The sequence below is a fragment of the Chiroxiphia lanceolata genome, chromosome Z (assembly GCF_009829145.1).
Source record: "Chiroxiphia lanceolata isolate bChiLan1 chromosome Z, bChiLan1.pri, whole genome shotgun sequence".
NCBI classification, from domain to species: domain Eukaryota; kingdom Metazoa; phylum Chordata; class Aves; order Passeriformes; family Pipridae; genus Chiroxiphia; species Chiroxiphia lanceolata.
The window spans coordinates 32563035-32583715 of record NC_045671.1 but is presented as its reverse complement, the minus strand read 5'-3'; the positions used below and the strand labels follow the sequence as shown (position 1 = coordinate 32583715).

General features: G+C 36.6%; 1 protein-coding gene across 23 annotated transcripts in view; it reads right to left on the bottom strand.

Moving 5' to 3' along the window:
• Positions 1-20681, bottom strand: part of CNTLN (centlein) — a 275279-nt gene that overhangs the window by 71625 nt on the left and 182973 nt on the right. For all 23 annotated transcript variants that reach the window (XM_032675070.1, XM_032675063.1, XM_032675068.1 and 20 more), the window contains 2 exons: positions 6157-6206; positions 1624-1715 (listed from right to left, as the gene is read on the bottom strand). In XM_032675070.1, coding sequence (XP_032530961.1) covers positions 1624-1715; positions 6157-6206 — 142 coding nt within the window. The remainder of the gene's footprint in view (positions 1-1623; positions 1716-6156; positions 6207-20681) is intronic.

The following is a 20681-nucleotide window of genomic DNA, read 5'->3' as shown; positions in this document are numbered from 1 at the left end:
GTGAATTTGATACTCAATTTCTGCATTTGATAGCAAATCTTTAATATGACTGCCTATGCATTGCTAGTTTCTATTATGGAAATTCACTGCACTCCCACAGTGAAGAGACATTGCCTTATGGCTACATAAAGTAAATTGGTGAAATTAGAAATAAAAGGGATTTTTTCAAATGCTTCAATGAAACCAAGGTTCATGATAAAAATTGTAGTTTGCACTTTCCTCCCCAGTGACAAGGTGTTAGATGAATACCTTTCTTCAATCACCTTCCTAAACTGATTTTCTGCTATTATTTTCTCAGTTCTTTAAAGCAACCTTTTGCACTCAGTAGTACTTAAAGTCATGTATGACAGCTGGAAGGAAACAAACAATGAAAAGCTTCTACACCTCTCCCCAAGGTACCATCATAACTCTGTATATCCATAGAGATAAAAATTATGTAGTACCTGGCAAACAAAATTATAGTTCTGAAATATAGATGATAAGCAAGCATAAACTGTGTGACATTTCAGATGGTAGCATTCATATTATTTCAATTACTCACTCTACCTTAAGATAAATGAATGTGAGCACTTCCTATTCTGTGTGTTATTATTTTAACATGATGTTTGTCATTCAGTAATAACGAGATGACAGCCTTCATTGCCCGACCATATGGCAAGTGTTACAAATATATGCAATCACATCATCTGCTGTAAATTACCATACTCCCTACAAGTTAATTCACAAATAAAAAATAAATAGACATACCTGAACTGACGTTCAAAGTTATAGATTCGTTTTTATTCAATTTAGGCATGCTTTCAAAGATTTATAAGTAATTAAACAAATAGTTTTGCAAAATGACAAACAAAAGGCATGATATTGTTTAAAGGATGCCTTTTCTTTGCAAGCAAACAAAACATATGGTAAAATACAAGTGAGCCCTCTGAAGTGAACACCTGTTAACATACTAAACTACTTGTGTATGTTACAATGATCAGTACAAATAGCAACTAGTTAAGAGCATCTTGTTATTGGAGGAGGCAAAATATGTAGAATGTTGATCAATAAAGATAAAATACCTATCATATTTACTAAGCTAAAGAATACTACATGCATACAGTACTATCTTGTGAAAAGAGTGATAGACTCAAATATGTAGAAAATATTTTCATATGCGATATAGTGCTAAAATTTAAATATGATAAAAGGTAGATTTATCACTATTATGCATCAATTCTATTCTGTAGCAAGAGCTCTATGGAGATTAACACCTGATATCATGTAAAGTTAAATAGTCAGCAAAAGAAATTAAGGTTCCTGAACTTTCAGTGGCAAAATGCTAAGCATGTGTTACTTCCAATTTAGATAATTTGTTATTTTTTAACATTACATCTCTAAACATTCTTTTCATTTTCTCTGACATTAGCCATGTTTATCTTAACGATACATTCACAGCTATTTCCCTACAATTAATTTCTGCATGCAATCCTGTAAATCCACATTTTTAAATTAAGAAAGAAAACCATTGCTTAAATTTATGATCACTGACATATATATATGTGTGTGTGTGTACATATATAGAGATAGATATAGGATTCTTATACCAAAATTTAGGTCGGTTTGCTGGGGTTGGTAACTCACCTTCTGTAACATCTGATGTGAAACTTCTCTCATATTCCTCACTGGAGTATTATTTTTGACCCCATCATCTTCACTAAGTTTAAAAAGTGGCCCTGTCAGAAAATAAATAACAAATCTCTATCACTGAATAAATAAAATACATTGTGGCATTTAATATGTCACTAAAACAATCCCTAGACATTTTAAGGAAATGCATTATTTACTTCCACAATCATTTATAATGTGGTCTATTTTCTTGACAAGCCTTTTGGTCACTTTCTGAAGAGTGACCTCTCTTCAATTATTATTGGAGAATCTCTGTAGCATCACAGTATGTTTTTTTTCAGAGTACAAACTTTTCAAAGGTACAATAGATCTGCAGGTTAAAGACACTACACTTTCATTCCAATTTTTAGTCTTTTATAGACTATTCCCTCTATGCCTTAAAAGCAGAATTCCTTGCCTTTTTATCTACAGTCACTACCAGTTTTGTTCTCTAGGTCTTGTCCCCTGCTAGGAGGATCAGAGTGATTGGTGAACAAAGCAAACAGTAACTGAATTAGGATGGATGAAAACTTTAAACCTTGGTTTTTGTTAAGTTAAAGATCATGTACTTCACCAGATGAATCATACAAATCATTCCACTGAAATACTGGGAAATCATAACAATTAGAAATTGACACAAGTAATGAGAGTAAACATGAATCTAAGCATCAGTGTCAGAGACAGTTATACACTTTAGGTACTAAAAATCCCAAGTTAAAAATTAGATCTATTGAGAAAGAAGAATGCTAAGAAAATGTTTACAAGCACTAAGACATACAGTCAATCAGAAGTAAACCACATTCTGTTTAGACTTTAATCAAGAGCTTAGCACTCACAAATTGCCCACTGCTCACAGAAATGTCCAATTACACACTACAGAAGGTTTTCATCTTAGAATATGAAATACTACATTAAAGAACAAAAGAATCCCAACACTAAAAACACCACAGTATTCATATTTCTTTTCTAGTCCTTCTTTCCTCCAAATTAACTTAAAAAATTAATCTTAAGGGATAAATATCTGTGCTACATGGTGAAGGTCTGCTTTAGAAGTAATATTTCAACCTACAATCAGACACTGTAGGTCACTTAAAAACTTTTGATTTATAAACAAAGAAAGTGTAGAAGAAAACAGTGTTACTCTCTGTAGATTCACAACCCTCTTGATATAAACAGTGACTAACAAGTTTGTTAGAGTGAATTAGACCTTTCTTTTGTCTTTGGAACGTGTCATGGCCAATTAATACTTCTGTAATCATGAAATAAATGGAACACTATTCTAAAGATAATAAAAGCTGAAAAAGGTAAAACTATGCATCTGGGGAATATGTACCTTTACCTTGATATTAATATCCTAGTTCCCATGTTACTTCAGACTACAGTCCCCCAGCACAGTGGTACTGCATACATTTAGAACATTCTTTAAGTAACACACAAAGATAATATGAACATGCTTTTCATCTTTTTCTAAATATTCACTCATTTGAATGTCTGTTGTAGCTTTTATATCAGCATTTACTGTACTCCACTGAAAAGAAAAATTATTTCCCATAGTCAAAGAAACTGATCAAAGCACACAAGGTGTTATGTTTATTATGTGGATGTATTAAAATGCAATTTAAAACTCTATAAATAAACATATTATATGCAGATAATAAAGAATACTGCTGCAAAATAGATAGAAAAGACTATACATGTTCAGTATTATCACAGAAGACACAAGGAATGTAAATAAAAGTAAAGCCAAAGGTCACTGATACATAACCCTTTCTACTGAGCAGAAAATAAATGGCCCATTCTAGCCCCTTTTCCTCTCCTCCCTTCTAATTGTTATGTAAGTGTTCATTGGAATTGGTTAGGGAGGCAATGAAAAAGCATCACCTGTAACTAACTGTCTGTCTGTGATAGCAGAAAGATACATCATATCAGTCTACTCAGCAAGACATGCTCTACCTGTCATACTGCTACATAAAAAAATACCAACTTCTCCCTCAAGGAATAGACCCACAAGTCATAAACCCCACTATCTTCAGTCATCAAATTACCATGGTCTTACAAAAGCACACTTATGTCCCACTGAGAAAACATAGCTGTCAGCTTCAGAACGTAACACTTAATTCCTAATTAATAGTCACCAAATCTGATGATAAGTTAGTTCAACACTGCTGCCAAAATGGTACTTGAACTATGATACCACAGTTCACTATTAATATTTGCAGAAAGTCTTCTCACACAAAGAAAAAAATACCAGTTTTAAGAAATATTATAGGGCTGTGTAATAGTCACTCACTATATAAACCATACAGAACCTATATAAACCATCAAAAGAATGATATTTTTTTCTGTAGTACACACCAGGTGAAGGATTTCCCAGACAGACAGAAGGTGCTATGGTGCACTGTGTTACTGACTCCAGCTACCCATGGTACCGGGTGGCAAAAAGCAGGTGGTGGATAACACCACTGTGAAGACCAGAAGGGAATGCCATTCTCACATATAAGCTGTAAGTTATAAGTAGAGTTAGGAGTCTCATAATGAAAGAAGTCTTCAAACTGCCTCCCTGAAGAAATAGCGGGACAACAGCTTACTGTCTTTTAAGAAGGCATTTGTTATTTTTCTGAATAAGATTTGATGGATCCACTATCCTGCTTTTGGAGGAAACGACTTGACTACCTGCCAACACCTTCTTTACCTTAATATACAAATAATGACATGAATAGCACGAATAGTAAACTTGGATTTGATGACTACTAGACAATAACCGGACAACAAAGTAAGAATGGAAAGAAATTGGGAAGTGCAGGAACATTTTCCTTTTGCCCTGACCCCCTTCATCTTTGACCACCACGATTTGAAAAATTATATCGGAGAACAACAAAGCTATCCAGTACTTCTTCCTGACAAACAAAACTGATATCAAATAAGACAATATGTACTATTTTAACACAGGAAAGCTCTATCTCTTTTACAGAATTTATCCCTTGATATTAGAATGCCTGATGAAAACAGATATCTGCTAAGGTGAAAGCGAATTCCAACATCATTGATAAACTAAGGAAATTCATGAGCAGCTATTTTTTTACACTTCCATTGGTAAAAGTTTGGAAATGGCTGGAATCATCTCAGTCCTATGTGCTAAAAAGGTTTTGCTTAATACAAATCTTTGGACTGGAATCTTATCAGAAGTTCCCTGTCCATTTAAATGATAGCTAAAGCAACACATGATGGAAAAGGTAAATAAAATTTGCCTAACACGCTTCAGTAGTAGTTTAACCCTTTTTCTCAGTCTCAACAAAAGAACAGTTAATCTTCACACCAATAACCAAACCAGAACTGTGCCTCCTCCCACAAGCTTATAAAAGAGGATATTTTTATCTGAAAGATAATGAAAAAAGAAGGAATAAAAGACTAACTGTTAAAGCACTAAACATGTCAAGAATTGGCAGGTTTAGAGGTTTCACTAGTTTTTGGAAAAGCATGGATATTGCTCAGCAGGCCCTCAACTCCTCACCACTAGTTGTCTTACCCTTTCTTTCTGCAAAAAGACTGACTAAATTAGAAAAAATGAAGCAGCAATTTTTAGAGTCAGTATTTAAAACCTTCACTAGTTCCCTTCAGCTCTGTCTGTGGCTATGAAGGTAACATATGAGAAGTAGTATGAAAGAAAACAGTAACTTTCAGTTTTCAGCAGCTTGATACTTCCACTTAGTTTTAGAGATAAAATTTTAAAATAAAGGAAAAAAAGATTTTATTTTTTCATGCAAGTGATCAACATTATCACAAGAAAATAGAAAACAGAAAACAGCCACCAGCAGAAAACTATGATAAAGAATGGTAAGGCTTTATTTCTAAGAACATGTAGAGTACTTCACCAAGTCTCCTACTTTCCTTTGCACAACACTGTGCATAAAGAATTCACCAGAGAAGCAACACACAGACAAATGTAACTATTAACTCGAATATTTCTCCTAGATGATTCAGGAACAGCTAATAATACAAAGAATCAGAGGAGTGATGGAGAGGCAACAGTAACATATTATCTATCCGACTGACAAAGACTCATCTTCATAGAAGAGTACTACAGTACTTAACTACTGTAAAGATTGTAAAGATTTAAAAGAAGATATTGATGATCAATATCTTGATGAAATTCTTACATGAATTTCACCATTTTGGTTTACTTTCAAATTCACATACTTTATCAGACTAGTTTTAAAATAGAATTCTGAATTAGTACCAAATTTCTATATCACTATATCTCAACATGCAAAAACCATTTCAGATTCTGGAGAGAACTTCATAAGCATATAAACATATTCTAGACTTTACATATACATATTGATATACAACTCATGTATATTTTGCTATATTTTCTCTCCCCTGTTTAGATGCAAAGCGGCTTTGGTGGGCGCCGGGGTCAACCCACTACAACTACATACACACACATAAAATACTATACCTTCCCTTTTTTGTTGTAAAATTAGTTAAGATCCTGTATTGTGAACTTACCCACAGATTGGTGTATTTTCATTTGATCCAATTCTTCTTCAAGATTCAGTCTACAAAAAAAGGAAATAAGAAAATAAGAACCACAGAACAATCACATATGCCACCCAATCACAAGTGCCACTAAAATCATTCAAAAAATTAAACCAAAACTATATCAATACATTACTGGAAAAAAAGTTGTCAACACTCAGGAATTAGTTCTATTTGATAAAACTTAGCATACTTCATATATAAGGAGTCATTTGTACAACAGTTTTTTAAAATTTACAAATCATCTGAACTTCCAAAATTCAGATACAATGTTGATCATATCATACACTAAGAAGTTTCAGCTGATCTTTTTAGGTAAGAAAATGCCTGAGATGAAAAAAAGACCAGTAGGAGGCACAATCCCGTTAAGATGGGAATAAGTACTCTGTCCCAGAGGGAACCACCAGCCAAACTTGCGCAAATATATTGTAGCAGTTAGCAATTCTTTGAGAGACTTATTAACAAAATCTTTCCTCCCCTTCTCCAGCCCTGATCTACCAGTATATTACTACCATAGTCTATTCTGTAATATCAACCAGCAGAACAAAATACCTGAATCAGTCTTTTTCAATTTATTAAAATTACAAACAAATAAAGTCGCCAGGATACCAGTGCTAAAGTCTCAAAGTCAAATTGGGAAATGCTAGAATGAAAGACGAGTTTAAACTGTTCACTTATACTTGTGTTTTCTGACACAATCTCTAACTATATAATTGCACACTATTTCTGCAATAAAATCCCCATCCATTTTAGCCAGGGATCCTACAGCACACAGAACAGTGCACAGTCATTTAATTTGCACCTTTCACTTAAAATATAAACATATATCATATACAAATACACATAATTCTAGCTCTGTTGTAAAAGTTGGACTGCTAGTTTTCTCACAGTTATTTTCTGCTGTACTCTGAACAGCAGTACCTTTTTCACAGGAAATTTATGCTTTACCCTACTTTGCCCTCTGAGATAAGGCATAAAAATTTGGCCAAACTATCTTAAGGAAAGGTGTAAAGAAAAAGTTCTTCCAGTACACACAGTATGTTACAGCACATTATACATCATATGCATCTCAGACTCAGCTGTACAACATGAATTACAATGAAAATTATAAACGTAAAAGGTTGAAGTAACTTGCTTTGCATGACACATAAGAATCCAGCTGGTTTTTCAGAATCACTCAGCTACCTTCATTGGCTGACTTTCTGTGCTCTTCTTTCATCCTCCAATACTCAGTCAGTCATCATCAATTTCTATTATACAGACTACAGTGGCCTTTGTCTCCACACTGTCCTAACTCCTTACAGCGTGTTAACTTCTTGCACTGAATGGCAAAATATTTCCTTGAAAAAACATTGTTTACATAATTAAAGACTGAATCCAACATATCTGCTTCCTGCTTGAACCTCTATCTTCTGAACAAGTTAGTTTTCAACTTCAAAACCATTATTTGAATGAAAATGTTTATGAACATATATAATGCCTCTCTATACACTAATTGACAAGCACACAATGACGATTGTACAAGATTTTTAAGAGCAAACTTTTCATAAAGATTTTTCTTTAGGCTGATGAAACACATGAAGAAGTAACTAAATCATATGAAATAAGTAAAGGGGTAGGTTTCTAGTCTGAATATCTGAAGTGCCTCCAAAAAAATTAATATGTCTGTGAAATAGTCTCCAACTTATGTTATGATACATTTAAGCTGGAAAAATTTTAGTTAAGTCTGGACAAGAAATTACAATATACAATACAAGATCCAACCCATACAAGTCAATGACTGGTTTGCATGAACGTTAAAAATGCTCAACTGGGTTAGCCCAGTGCCAGGTCCATCTATCACTAGTGCTCTGTCTCCAGCAGAGGCAAAAGCAGATGCTACTCAGGAAAGAGAGCAAGCCTAACAGTTTCCGCGGTTTGATTCCAATTTTCCACCCTAGAAGTGGCATGTAAGCACTACGCTTTGTTTCTTCTGCTTTAACTGGTTCCCTGTTGCTAAAAGGACCTTTCCTCCAAACCCACACCAACGGAATTTTTTTTTCTAACCTTTAATGTGGAGCCTTGTCAAAGGCAACTGAAAAATACAGATCAGATTACTGTTACCACATAGTTACTATCACTCTTCCATAATTCCAGCAGGTTAATGAAGCAGGATTTCCCTTTAAAGGAGTCACAGTAATGCTTCCCCAAAAAACTGTGCTGATCTATGCTTAGTGCTCTTTCTCTCTGGTGGTTTTTTTGGGTTTGTTGGTTTTGTTGGTTTTTTTAACCCCTCTCCAAGCACCATTTTTTCCTAAAGACTGACTGCCACTTTCATAAGTATGGAAGCAGTCAGGCTCACTGGTCTGCAGCTCCCTCTGGAGCCCACTCTAAAGATGGGAGTTACAGTGGCAAACTGCCAGTCCACTGGCACAGTGGCTGTTAACAATGGGATACAGTTCAGTAACTTCATACTTTCACATCCCTTGGGTGTGAACGTGCTTCAGTTTCTTCACACCTCGGCGCAGGAAGAATATTAGCATCAAGATATTAACAACTAATCAACTTGACCTCATAATTGCTTCAAATATGTCTAACAGCTTTGATCTATCTGTTACAAAGAATACACGACTTGTTGGCATCTTCTAAGCATCATTAGCAGTGAATCATACACTCATAGAATAGTTTAGGTTGGAAGGAATCCTAAAGATCATCTAGTAGCAAAGACTGACAGAGCAAAAGATTGTTCTTTTATTGTCTTGTAAACCCAGCATATTATCTTACACTGTTATCATTAAGCAAACCTGTAAATTTCCTTACTGTCTTCTTTTACACCTATTATAACCAAAATTTTACTGTAACAGCTTAAGCACATTTGAAAAACAATTTTCAAGAACCTGTTTAAGCTTCTCAACTTCTCACATGCATCTGCCCTGCTACTTTTTATTAGCCCTACTTTTCCGTAGCAACACAAGTTTAAGTATTAAATGCTGACCTTTTCTCTGTGAGGGCCATAAAAACTTCCCCATTGAGTTTCTAGATAGAGCTACTTAAGATTATTTTGGGACACAGGTTGGTTTGGGGTTATTTGGATTGGTTATTTGGGTTGGTTTGAGGTTACTATCAGTGCTGGTCACTTTTAAACATTATCTCCTAAAGGCAAAGGAGCAGCAATTCTCAAATGTTGGAAGTCAAGCAGGCAAAGCACAAGGCTGCCTTGGCTGAACAGAAATCTTTGCTTGGAATTAAGGCAAAAAAGGAAGCTGTATCCCAAGTCACATGGAAGAATTCAGAGATGCTGCTTGTCTCAATAGGGAAAAAACTCATGAAGCCAAAGCTCAACTGGAGCTGGTCAGTGGGGGACTATAATAATTGTTTTTTCAAATATATTAATGTCAATAGGCAGCACAGAAATATCATTGGCCTGTTACAGGATGAGAATGGTCACCTCACAATCAGGGACAGACACAAGGTAGAGAGGTGTTTAATGCTTTCTTTGCTTTGTCTTCAACACTGATGATGGACCAAGGGTGTCTCAGTGCCCCGAGCTGGAGGACTGTGACTGCGAGAATTATCAACTCTTAGTTGACCCTGAAACTGTGTGAAATCTGCTGCTCCAGCTGGATCCCTGGAAATCTATGGGGCCTGATGGAATTCATCACAGAATCCTCGAAGAGTTAGCTGATATTATTGCAAGATGTTACTTGATTTTTGAGCAGCCTTGGGAACCCAGAGAGGTCCCAGTTGACTGGAAGCTGGTGAATGTTGTCCCAGTTTTTAAGAAGGGCAAGAAGGAGTACCTCAGAAACTACGGACCTGTCAGACTCACTTTAAGTGCATGGTAAAGTTGTGGAGAAGAATATTCTGGGAAGTACTGAAAAACAGCTGAAAGACAACACAGTCATTGGTCAGAGACAGCACAGCCTCATGAGAGGAAAGTCTCGCTTATCCAACTTGATTTCCTTTTATGATGAGGTAACCCACACAGTTGATCAAAGGAAGCCAGCTGATGTAATCTTTTGGGATTTCAGTAAAGCTTTTGATACTGTCTCTCCCAGGATCCTTCTGGACAAACTGTCCAGCACACAGCTGAATAAACACATCATGTGGTGGGTGAACAGTTGGCTCATGGGTCAAGCAGAGAGGGTAACAGTGAATGGGGTGACATCAGACTGGTGACCTGTCACTAGTGGCGTTCCACAGGGCTCCATCTTAGGCCCTGTGCTCTTCAACATCTTCCTAAATGGCTTGGATGCAGGACTGGAAGGGATATTAAGCAAGTTTGCAGATGATACAAAACTGCTGACTTCCTCAAAGGCAGGGAGTCCCCGCAGAGAGACCTTGACAAATTAGAGGACTGGGCAATCACCAACCAGATGAATTTCAACAAAAGAAAGTGCCAAATTTTGCACCTGGGATGGGGCAACCCTGGATGTTCATACAGACTGGGGAATGAGATGCTGGAAAGCAGTGCCATGGAAAGGGACCTGGGGATCCTGGTCAACGGCAAGTTGAATTTAAGTCATTAGTGCCCTGGCAGCCAGGAGGGCCAACCGTGTCCTGGGGGGCATCAGGCAAAGCATTACTAGATGGTCGAGGGAGGGGATTGTCCCACTCTGCTCTGCAGTAGCGCAGCCTCACCTTGAATATTGTGTGCAGTTTGGGGCACTGCAATATAAGAAAGATACTGAGCTGTTAGATAGTGTTCGAAGGAGGGTAACAAAGATGATGAAGGGCCTTGAGGGGAAGCCATTTGAGGAGCAGCTGAGGTCACTTGGTCTGTTCAGCCTGGAGAGGAAGACACTGAGGGGAGACCTCATTGCAGTCACAACTTCCCGTGAGGGGAAGAGGAGAGGCCTCTGTGGTGACCAGTGACAGGACTGAGAGAATGGCCTGAAGTTGTGTCAGGGGCGGTTTAGTTTAAATATTAGAAAGAGATTCTTCACCCAGAGAGTGGCTGGGCACTGGAACAGGCTCCCCAGGGAAGTGGTCACAAAACTATGCCTGTCAGAATTCAAGAAGCACTTGGACAATGCTCTCAGGCACATGACCCTTCATGACCCTTGTGAGTTCCTTCCAACTCAGCATATTCTGAGATTCTGTTATTTTAATTCAATTTTTTAAAATTGTAGCTCATATTTCGTGTGGGTTTCAGCTACAGTATCTTTCTTAACAATTTCGAATGGTACATAGGTTTCTGTACTGCTTGTTCTAGTGTTTGGGGGGTAGGAGATTTTTTGATTAGTTGCTTCATTTTTATGTGGCTCCCTTTCTGGAAAGTGAATATCCCCAGTCCAAGTGGTTTGGTGTACTGTCTTTCGATATAATTTAAAATAATTAAAACCAAAAAAACCCCCACATAAACCCAATACAGGCCTTCCCTTTTTTCCTGGTAAAGTTATGGAAGAAATCATCTTGGAAATCATGTCCAGTCAGCTGATGGACAAGGTGACTGAAAACAGCTAGCATACATTTACCAAGGAAAAAATCTTGCTTTATGAACCTCACTGCTTCTGTAAGAGATGACCGGCTGTAAGCATAAAGGTAAAGCAGGCAAGGGTGCATACCTTGAATCCGGCAAGGTATTCAAGATCGTCTTCCATCTCCTTCTTCCAAAAGAGTTGAAATCTGAATTGAAAATTAGATAAAGTGTCTGGAAAATTGGCTGGACGGTGAGGCTGAAGGGGTGATAATCTGTCATGTGGAGTACAACTGGCAGCTAGTACCTATAAGCATTCCTCAGGGATCCATAACAGAGCTTGTACTGTTTACTGTCTTCATTAACAACCTCAAAGATGTGTTAGAGTGCCCACAGCAAGTTCACAAATGATATAAAATTGAGGGAAGTAACTGAGGGCTCACTAGAGGCCTGGACCACTGCTCACAGAGATTTCATAGGAAGGAAAAAAATGGCCTGATGGGAAGTTAATGAAGTTAAGGCAAAGTCCTGTTAGAATAGCTGCTTGCAACAGGACATGCTAGAAGACCAACTGGCTAGAGAGCAGCTTTGCAGAAAAAATAGGGTCCTTAGGAGCAACATGTTGAACATTAGGTAGTGACAGGCCTTTGTGGTGAAGGCTAACAACATGACAGCTATATAGGCAAGAGTCAGTCAATTTACAGAATCGATTCTATTTCAGCCCTTGTGAGACAGCACGTGTGGTTGTGTCTTGTTTTAGGCTCTTCCAAGAAAGACATTGACCTGAATAGATTAGGTCTAGCAAAGGGGTAGTCAGGGGTCGGGCACATGATTTATTGATTTATGACAACAGGGTGAAAGAAAACCACCCAATCCCAACACCCACTATACTTAAAAGAGTTCCTTTGCTGCAGGACCACTCTTGGTGCAAGAGGACATTATCACATCAGCTAGACAAAAGGTCTCATATTCATGGTCTTATCTAAGAGATTAAATTCCTCCTGGCAACTTCTTTTTGCAAGAGTTACGCTTTTCGTGGCTGCACATATAAAATGTCTTATATGTAGAAAATCATACATGTCTCACTAAAACAAACAGAATAAATTGCATGCCACTGGGGGACTCCTACCTGTATCCTGAGTTTAATTTTTTTTCAGTCTTGGGAAGCTAACATAGGTTAGCCTCCCCTTTAGAACCAATTACTGTCATCCCATCCTATTTTATCCTATCCTAATTAGTCACTTAGTTGGTTTCTTTTATTATTTCTAATCTGAAGCCTGACAATCTTCTGTTCACTAACTTTTTAAGTTTTGAATGCAAATATTAGGCCACTCATGGTCAAAATATTTGCATTGAGGCAATTTCTAAGTATTTAATTCATTTCAAAACAGATTCTATACTGATTTCTAATCAAACTTATTTTCTTGAAAAACAACATAATAAAACCTTTAAACCACTCAAGCTAGACCTTGTAAAAAAGGGAAAAAAGCACCTGTATATGCATTATAACAAGAAATACACATCTAGTTCAGTTCTCTAAAATTAGCCACAGAAGTACTGTAGCCTGCACTTTTTGTTACAAGAGAGCAGCTCAACAAAAAGGGGGATAGGATGTAATGTGGTGTTCTTGAAGAGTACAGCTCTTTGCAGAGCCTGTATAATTGCTACTTTCCCCAATAACAAGAAGCATCAAAGAAGGTTCAAGTATGAGTTTTCTAAGGAGTAAGAAGGGACTCTGAGGAATTCAAGGTAACTGAAGAAGTCACAGAAAACTACTGATGTATAATGCAACACTGACAGAAATTACTTAACCTGAAAGAACTAGTGGCAAAAAGCCACTAGTGGGGGGAAATAGCTGCATTCCGGCCTTTCATTTACACCATTGTCTCCCTCACTGTCTCACACAGATGTGCCAACTTAATAGGTAAGAACTGTTTTATTTTTATGAAATTCTTCTCCCTCTCCAGAAAATAATGCAAGTGAGCCTGAAGATAAACATCTCAGTGTGGTTTTTTGCCCAAAAGTGGGACTGCCTTTAACGAACTATGTCTACCCCACCAGTCTTTTAAATGATTCATGTACAACACTTTCATAAAGCAGATTAGGTACTTAAAAAGGCCTGTGATACAGTTGCACAGATTCCAGTGACATGAGATGCTTTCCTCACCTACTGAGGGTGAAGGAATGATTGCTTTTGCAATCCTTCAACTTAGAGGATCAAAAATAAACTCTGTATGTAGTAATGAAGAACACTAACCTCCTAGAATTACTGAGTCAGAACAGCAGCATCAAATTTCAGATATCATGAACTAGAGCTTCCAACGCTATTTTAGCAGATTAATATTTGCTGTAATTGTCTAAAGCATACGCCCACTGGATTTACTGCATCAGTTTTTACATCATTCAGTTTCATTTAGCACATCAAACAACAGAAAGAAGGAATACAAGACACAAACTGAGGCTGAGGAATGGAATCTAATAAATCCAGTAGTTACTAAACAAAGTGAAAGAAATTATAAATTTACACTGTAGATTAGGTTGTGCCTCTTATTTCTGTTGGAATCTCATAAACACAGTCTCACCATTATGTCTGTTAAACTACTAAATAGAATACTACTAAAACCCCTCAACCTTCAAAGCATTTTGTAAGAAATGAGGAAGATCTAGAATCTGAAGTTCATTTAGAGATGATATCACTGTACAAGAGGAAGACTCTGCTGCATGTAAGTATCCAAGTGCTGCAAAACAAACTATACAAAACATCGATAAAAGATTAAGGTTCAAAATTGAAATACACACAGCAACGTAGAACTTGAAAGTCTATAGTCACAACAATAGGAAAAAAACCCATTTGGAAGAAAGGGGTTTGCTTGATGGACTCAGAGGAGATAAACCATTGAACTATAATTCAAGAACAAATGATGGGATTTGAATACAATGAAAATATGCAGGTCAAGAGAAAAGACAAAGCAACCTAAGTAAGAGTATAAATTGGTCTCTTCCAGCTCACAAAAAATTCACATCTTTGCACCTTGTCTCTTGACAAAGTCAAAGGCTGCTACTGCATTTTATTGTCTCAGTCATATTTCTGCAGTGTATTCATTCTATTATTTAACTCAACTTTTAAAAAAGGAAGTTCCTGGGATATAAAATGATAGATAACAGACACGACCTTTGAGCAAGAGTTTATCACATACTTAGTGAAGTACTTTGACAATTTACATAATATTTTTTATAGATATGGGAAGTGGGTGAAACCTTGTAGACTGTTGTAATTCCAGAATTCTGTAAATAAGCTCTTATCCGTTGATAAATTGATGGAAAGGAATAGAAATAAAACCTTACTAAATTGGAATGTGTTTGAGAAGCAACAGGAAAAACTGTTCAGAATTACCTCTGAAAATTTGCATAAAACACCTTCTAGCTGTATACATAAATAACCTTAGGCAAAGGAGATTCATTACCAGAAATACAGATCAGCAATTCAGAACAAAACGAATAAGTAACCAGTCAGTTAAACTTTAAAAAATTTCTTTAAACTCAGAAGTCTAAACTCATATCTGCAATGGTAATGTTAACATAGTGAGGTATAAAACGTTTTCAAAACATGGCAAACAACTCTTTTCTGATGACGCTGTGGGAGTCTTTACAGTCCTGAGTAGTTTATAGTCAAAGTTTAGAGAGTCCTAAAGAAGATTGTATTACTGTACCCTGAAAATTTACAGTTACAACCTACCAAATTTGCCAATAATGAAGGTTACATAACTGAGTGACATACATGATTGATATTTCTAATTTTAAGAATACGCTAATCCTATATCTATCTATTAGATGAACTGAAAATGGTCTTTAAAATAACTATGTAGCTCCCACACAGACTTTTCTGCTATTAAAAAGAGAGGGGGAAAAAAAAAGACTGGTTTTGCAATGTGGTTGAAAGAGCAATAAAAACTAGCAGACTGGAAAAAAATCCAGAATTTATGACTCTTTCCAGAAAAAAATGCCATGCTCTTATGTATACTCACGTTGTATTTTCTAGCAGCTTTGCTAAGTTTAAGTGAAAGTCCATCAGATGGAAGAAAAGCAACTTAAAGCAATACAAAGCCTATAAACTAGTATACTGCTTTTCAGCTTTACGCAGACCTGAAACTTCTCAATGGCCTTGAGCCTTCTGCATAAAGAGGTTATGCTGCTTGTAAGTATATCTTTAAGTAGATTTTACTCTGTTTCTTCAGTAAGTCTTTTTAAGGATAAGCATTTTCTTATCTGGTTCCAAAACAAGCTGACCTTCTGACAATATAATCTACTCCAAAGTACTTTTAAATATTACTTTATTAACAGGAAACAGTCCAGGGCAGCAACAGTGTTAAATGCTCTATACTAGATGGTCAGAGATTAACTTCCAACTCCAAGGAGGAGCCACTGAATCCTTGAATTAACAGGAATCAGCACTCTAAATTAGCAGGACTCCACTGGCACTTCCTAGAAGACCGTCAGAATCTTCTAACATGGCATGTCAGAACTAGAATCATGTCTTTTGTTTTTACATCCTGAGAACAATCTCAAACTGATTGGTTTACGACAAATAACTTCATGAAAAAAATCATTCTTCTTACTTGTAACATATATACAAAATGCACCACCAGGAGCAGGAAAGAGTGCACCATTCTGTTTTATGTACCAATGCCTCATTTCTATCCAACCATGATTGCCACAGCCTCACTTGATAATATTAAAACAAGGATCAAGAAATCAAGAGATCAAATCTATCCAGATAATAGGTTATAGTGGTATTTCATACATTTTTAAGGTACTCATCTTGATCCACAACTACAGTATCTGCTGTTTCCAGAATCATACAATATGCTGAACTCTATTTTTGGCAATATAATACTTTTGATTACTCCTTCTTTATTTAGTTTATTTTTAATGCCAATTTGGAACATAGGAAGAGGTAGTACATTAAAAATGTGTGCTATAGAATCAGTTATGCTAGAGGAATTACTTCTGATTTCTTTCAGATTATAGCTAGGCATCAGCAAGAAATTCCTTGTAATAGTTGCTTACTTATCAAGTTACTAGAATAGGAGAAATGCTCCTGCCATCTGCATATGAGCATGGCTTCTGCAAAATATACCTTCTTGCTAGAACAAAATATCCTAGTACTCACTATTTTTAATTGTCAGCAATTCTAAAGATAACATCAGGAGCTCTCACATAGCTCCAAATCTAAAGTACATACACACATGCGCACTTGGGTCTCAATGCACTAAAGAAAAGCTAATTTAGAAAGATAGCCTGAACTATAGCATAAACTTTCTCTCCGCACTTAGAAGTTTAAAGGGCTCCTTCCCTCCAGAGTTGCTGACCCTGGGTTAACCCATTGCCAGAAGACTCTAGTTAGTTCTCCAGCAAACCTCTGTCTCCTGAGTAATACGCATCCCATAAGCCAGCCATTGCTCATCAGCAGCTTTCAGCATGTACAGGTAAAGCAAGCAGGAGACTCATACATTCCCCCTGCATACAGATAAAAGGAATTAAGAGACCAGGCTCATGGCAGTCTAAAATAAACATCCAAATAAACAATAAGACTTTTTTTCCATTTGTCCCAGGGAGTTTTATCTGGAAAATAAAGAGAATCTAATTTCTAATAGAGCTGAATACATAAGATGAAATAACCCACTGAGGAAACTGACTCGTTCCCAAGGATTACATGTTGTAGAGACTGCAGCAGGATGACTCTTTGGAGAAATAAGCATAACCAACCATAATCTCCTCATGCATATTGTTGCCAGTGTGGACTGATATCAGGGGGCTACTCCAGGAGCTGCTGTAGTCAGGGAATCTGAGTCCAAAGGGTTAACTATTGCCTTTTCAAATGTTCCAGTGTTTTCCTCCAGGGTCATGGAAGACTGTTAAAGACTGGAAAGCCAAATTAAGAAGAAAATCAGACAGAAAAAGACTGCTAAGCAAGCTTTGCCTGCTCTTTATCAGAGTCCTTAAAAAGGGACAGTAGCATTGCTTATTACAGTAGCCAAAAAAAGTAAGTTTTAAAGACACTAGGTCAAAGTAGTATCAGAGAATTTTTTCTTATCCAGACCTTAAGCTAAATAGCCTAATAATCCTTGCAAGGAAAATGAGACAGCAGAAGCAGCTCCTCAGAAAAGAAGGATCCTTGAGAAGAAAGACAGTCCATCATAGAAACATCATAGAACAATATAGAAACATCTTCTGGGTAAGAAAAACTGAATTTTACTTTCTGTTCTTGACTCTTCAAAAGGGTAAAAATTCTGCTCTGTTATACCAGAGTAGAATGCACATGCACATTATACAGACTCTTGTAAAAAGCCCATAGAGAAAATATAGAAAGAGGCTTCCATAAATTAAGTCTGATGTGTCAAAACGCAAACATTCATTCTAATTTTCTACTACTCCAAAATTATTTAGAGTCAGGAGAACTGAGGTAGGCAGAAACTTTATCCAACTTTTACATGTGAAATACTACTCTGGCAGAAATTCTTCACTTTGTTCCTACAGCATTACAATTCAAGTACATTTGCCTGCAGTAACAGTAAAATACATTCTTTTCGTGGGTCTGTATATTTATGTGTCAACTGACAGCCTTGGGAGGTGAGAGCAAACCTGGGAGCAGGTGTTTGATATAGACTGTGCAAGAGAGCATTACATATGTCTGGGCATAACGCTGCCAAAGGAAGAGTAAAGCAAAAAGTACCAGCATTACTCCAGTTCTGTGATCATTCAAACTCTCCAGAATGATTTACTGTAATTCCTTCACAGTAAGAAACGTATAGCCTTAATTAACCAAAGAAATGAAGTCTTTGACTATATAGAGTCTTTGAGCTATCCATCTTACTTGTCCATTCACTTCCCAGAAATATGTCTTTATCATTCTTGTTTCCCAGTTCAGTCACTTGTAGGATGGATGAAAATTGCAGGGAGAGCTATCTGTTGGTGATAAGTAAAGTCTTTCTGATTTACTACCCACATTCAGGCGCAAAAAAGGATAAAAGCAACTCTCCCACCAGTCCACTGTCTGTTCACATAAGAAAAAAGTGAATAGTGTCATAGTTGTCAAGAGTGAGTTTTGAGATATATTTCAAATTAACAGTAACTCCAAAACCAAAGAAGCACTAGTGATAGTGACTAAGATAGTTTCAACATGCAGCATAACCTTTAGTTTGCAAAAGGATGGTAGAATAACACGCCTAAAATTTTATCTACCATTTAGTAACCTTGAATTTGTTTCACTGTAGCACAAAATCCACCTGACTGACCAAAAAGTGTTTAAAGAAAATATAAATGTTACATTGTGTGAATTGTGTTCATCATTTAATTTGCAATTTTTCATTCCTTTATAGCAAGACCATCCTAACAATCTCATAAACAGTGTTTACCTGTAATTAGTTCAGAATGGATTCGACTTCAAGGGCCAAGACTGAGGTATCATTGCCCATCAACATAACTCAGAGAAGCACAGAGGATGAGGATTCTATTACGTGGATATCAGGAGAATTTTCTTTTTGTATCAGTGCTTTTAGCTTTTATATAGACCTCAGACAACAACACACTAAAGCCTCTATTGCCTACAGCTGTTGCTCATATGGAGCTGGTTTCCAATAATGCAAATAAGAATGCAAATCAATTTCTTAAATTATTCCTTACACTGAAATATTTGAGTTTTAGGAAAATTTGGATGATTCCATGTTTATTCTCATGTAGTTGTGTTTGAAAAAAACCCAATACTTCTTAGAAGATGTATTCTGAATTTCTTACAAATTCTGAAAAGATCCAAAAGCATTAAGATAGGTTAAACCTTTGCATGTATATGCGTACTCTGCCTCATGCAACAAAAGACAGCTAAGTAGTTTATCACAAAGATCATAATAAAGGTCCACTTAGCTCCACATCTGAGTTTCTAGAATTCTAATACGGCACACTTTAGGGAAAAGAGTCCAAGAAATAAGGCAAGAATACATAAATAAAGCTTAATAATTTTCGTGGTAAAATACTATCCAAACTCTTTGAAGAAAATGTCCCTACATCTTCTCAAAATTCAGTTGTTGAAGTTCCATATGGGATTAGCTAAACTGAGACGTAATCATAAAAATTTGTGATTTTCCTTCAAAAATCAGTACTATGCAAAGGAAAGTGGAAAACTAACACTGTATGCTAAATTCATCTTGCCAGAAACCACCAAGCACTGCTACCTTTACCAGAATTCCCAGGAACCCAACTGAAGATGTTGCAGAGAAACTTACATTCATTACTCCCTCCTTATTCTCTTAATATAGCAGTCTGACATGTTAGTAGCTTTGGTGTGCTTTGGTGTTACAGACTGTAGGTTTATAGGTCTCTTCTATGAACATTCAGTACAGTTTAACAAGACACACTTACACTTGTTTATTTTTATATATACATACATACTTGTAGACTGATAAATCAGACCTTTCTATATAAATGCTGATGACTTTTTGTCTGGGCCACAGAGGCAAGAAAAAGACATCCCTTTTGCAGGCAGTGTTCTTACCAAAGGTACAACAATTCATTTCTAAACCACTCAGAGAATCTACAGCAAGGCAGGCAACAGTTCTTGCAAGCAGCACAAAGGGAAGCTAATACAGTGTCCTTCCTTCACCATCTCTCTGCTATTCTTGTCCCTACAATGCCCAGATTTTATCAGTAATGAAACTTCAAGTCTGCCTTTCTCTGCTTCTGTATTATGAAAAACATTTAGCAGCATGACTGCATGTTTCCAACAGGACACAATCCCACCATGCACGAGCACTGAGGTACAAATATCTGTAGACAAGAAGAGTCTGATTAAACATGGAAGAACAAATGAAAGACATCAAAGCATATGATTCAAAAAATACACTAAGCCCTCAAATTTGTCTGTTAGCTAGGACGCAAGAAATTATAAGATCTGGTAGACATTGGTAAGAAATGTTCTAGACAAGCTTAACAATTAAAAAGCATTAATCTCATTATCCCTGACCGATCGTTCGCACTGGAAAACAATTAGGTGACACAGTGCCTTGTGATAATGTAACCGGTATCTTGCTAGAAAAGAGAAAAT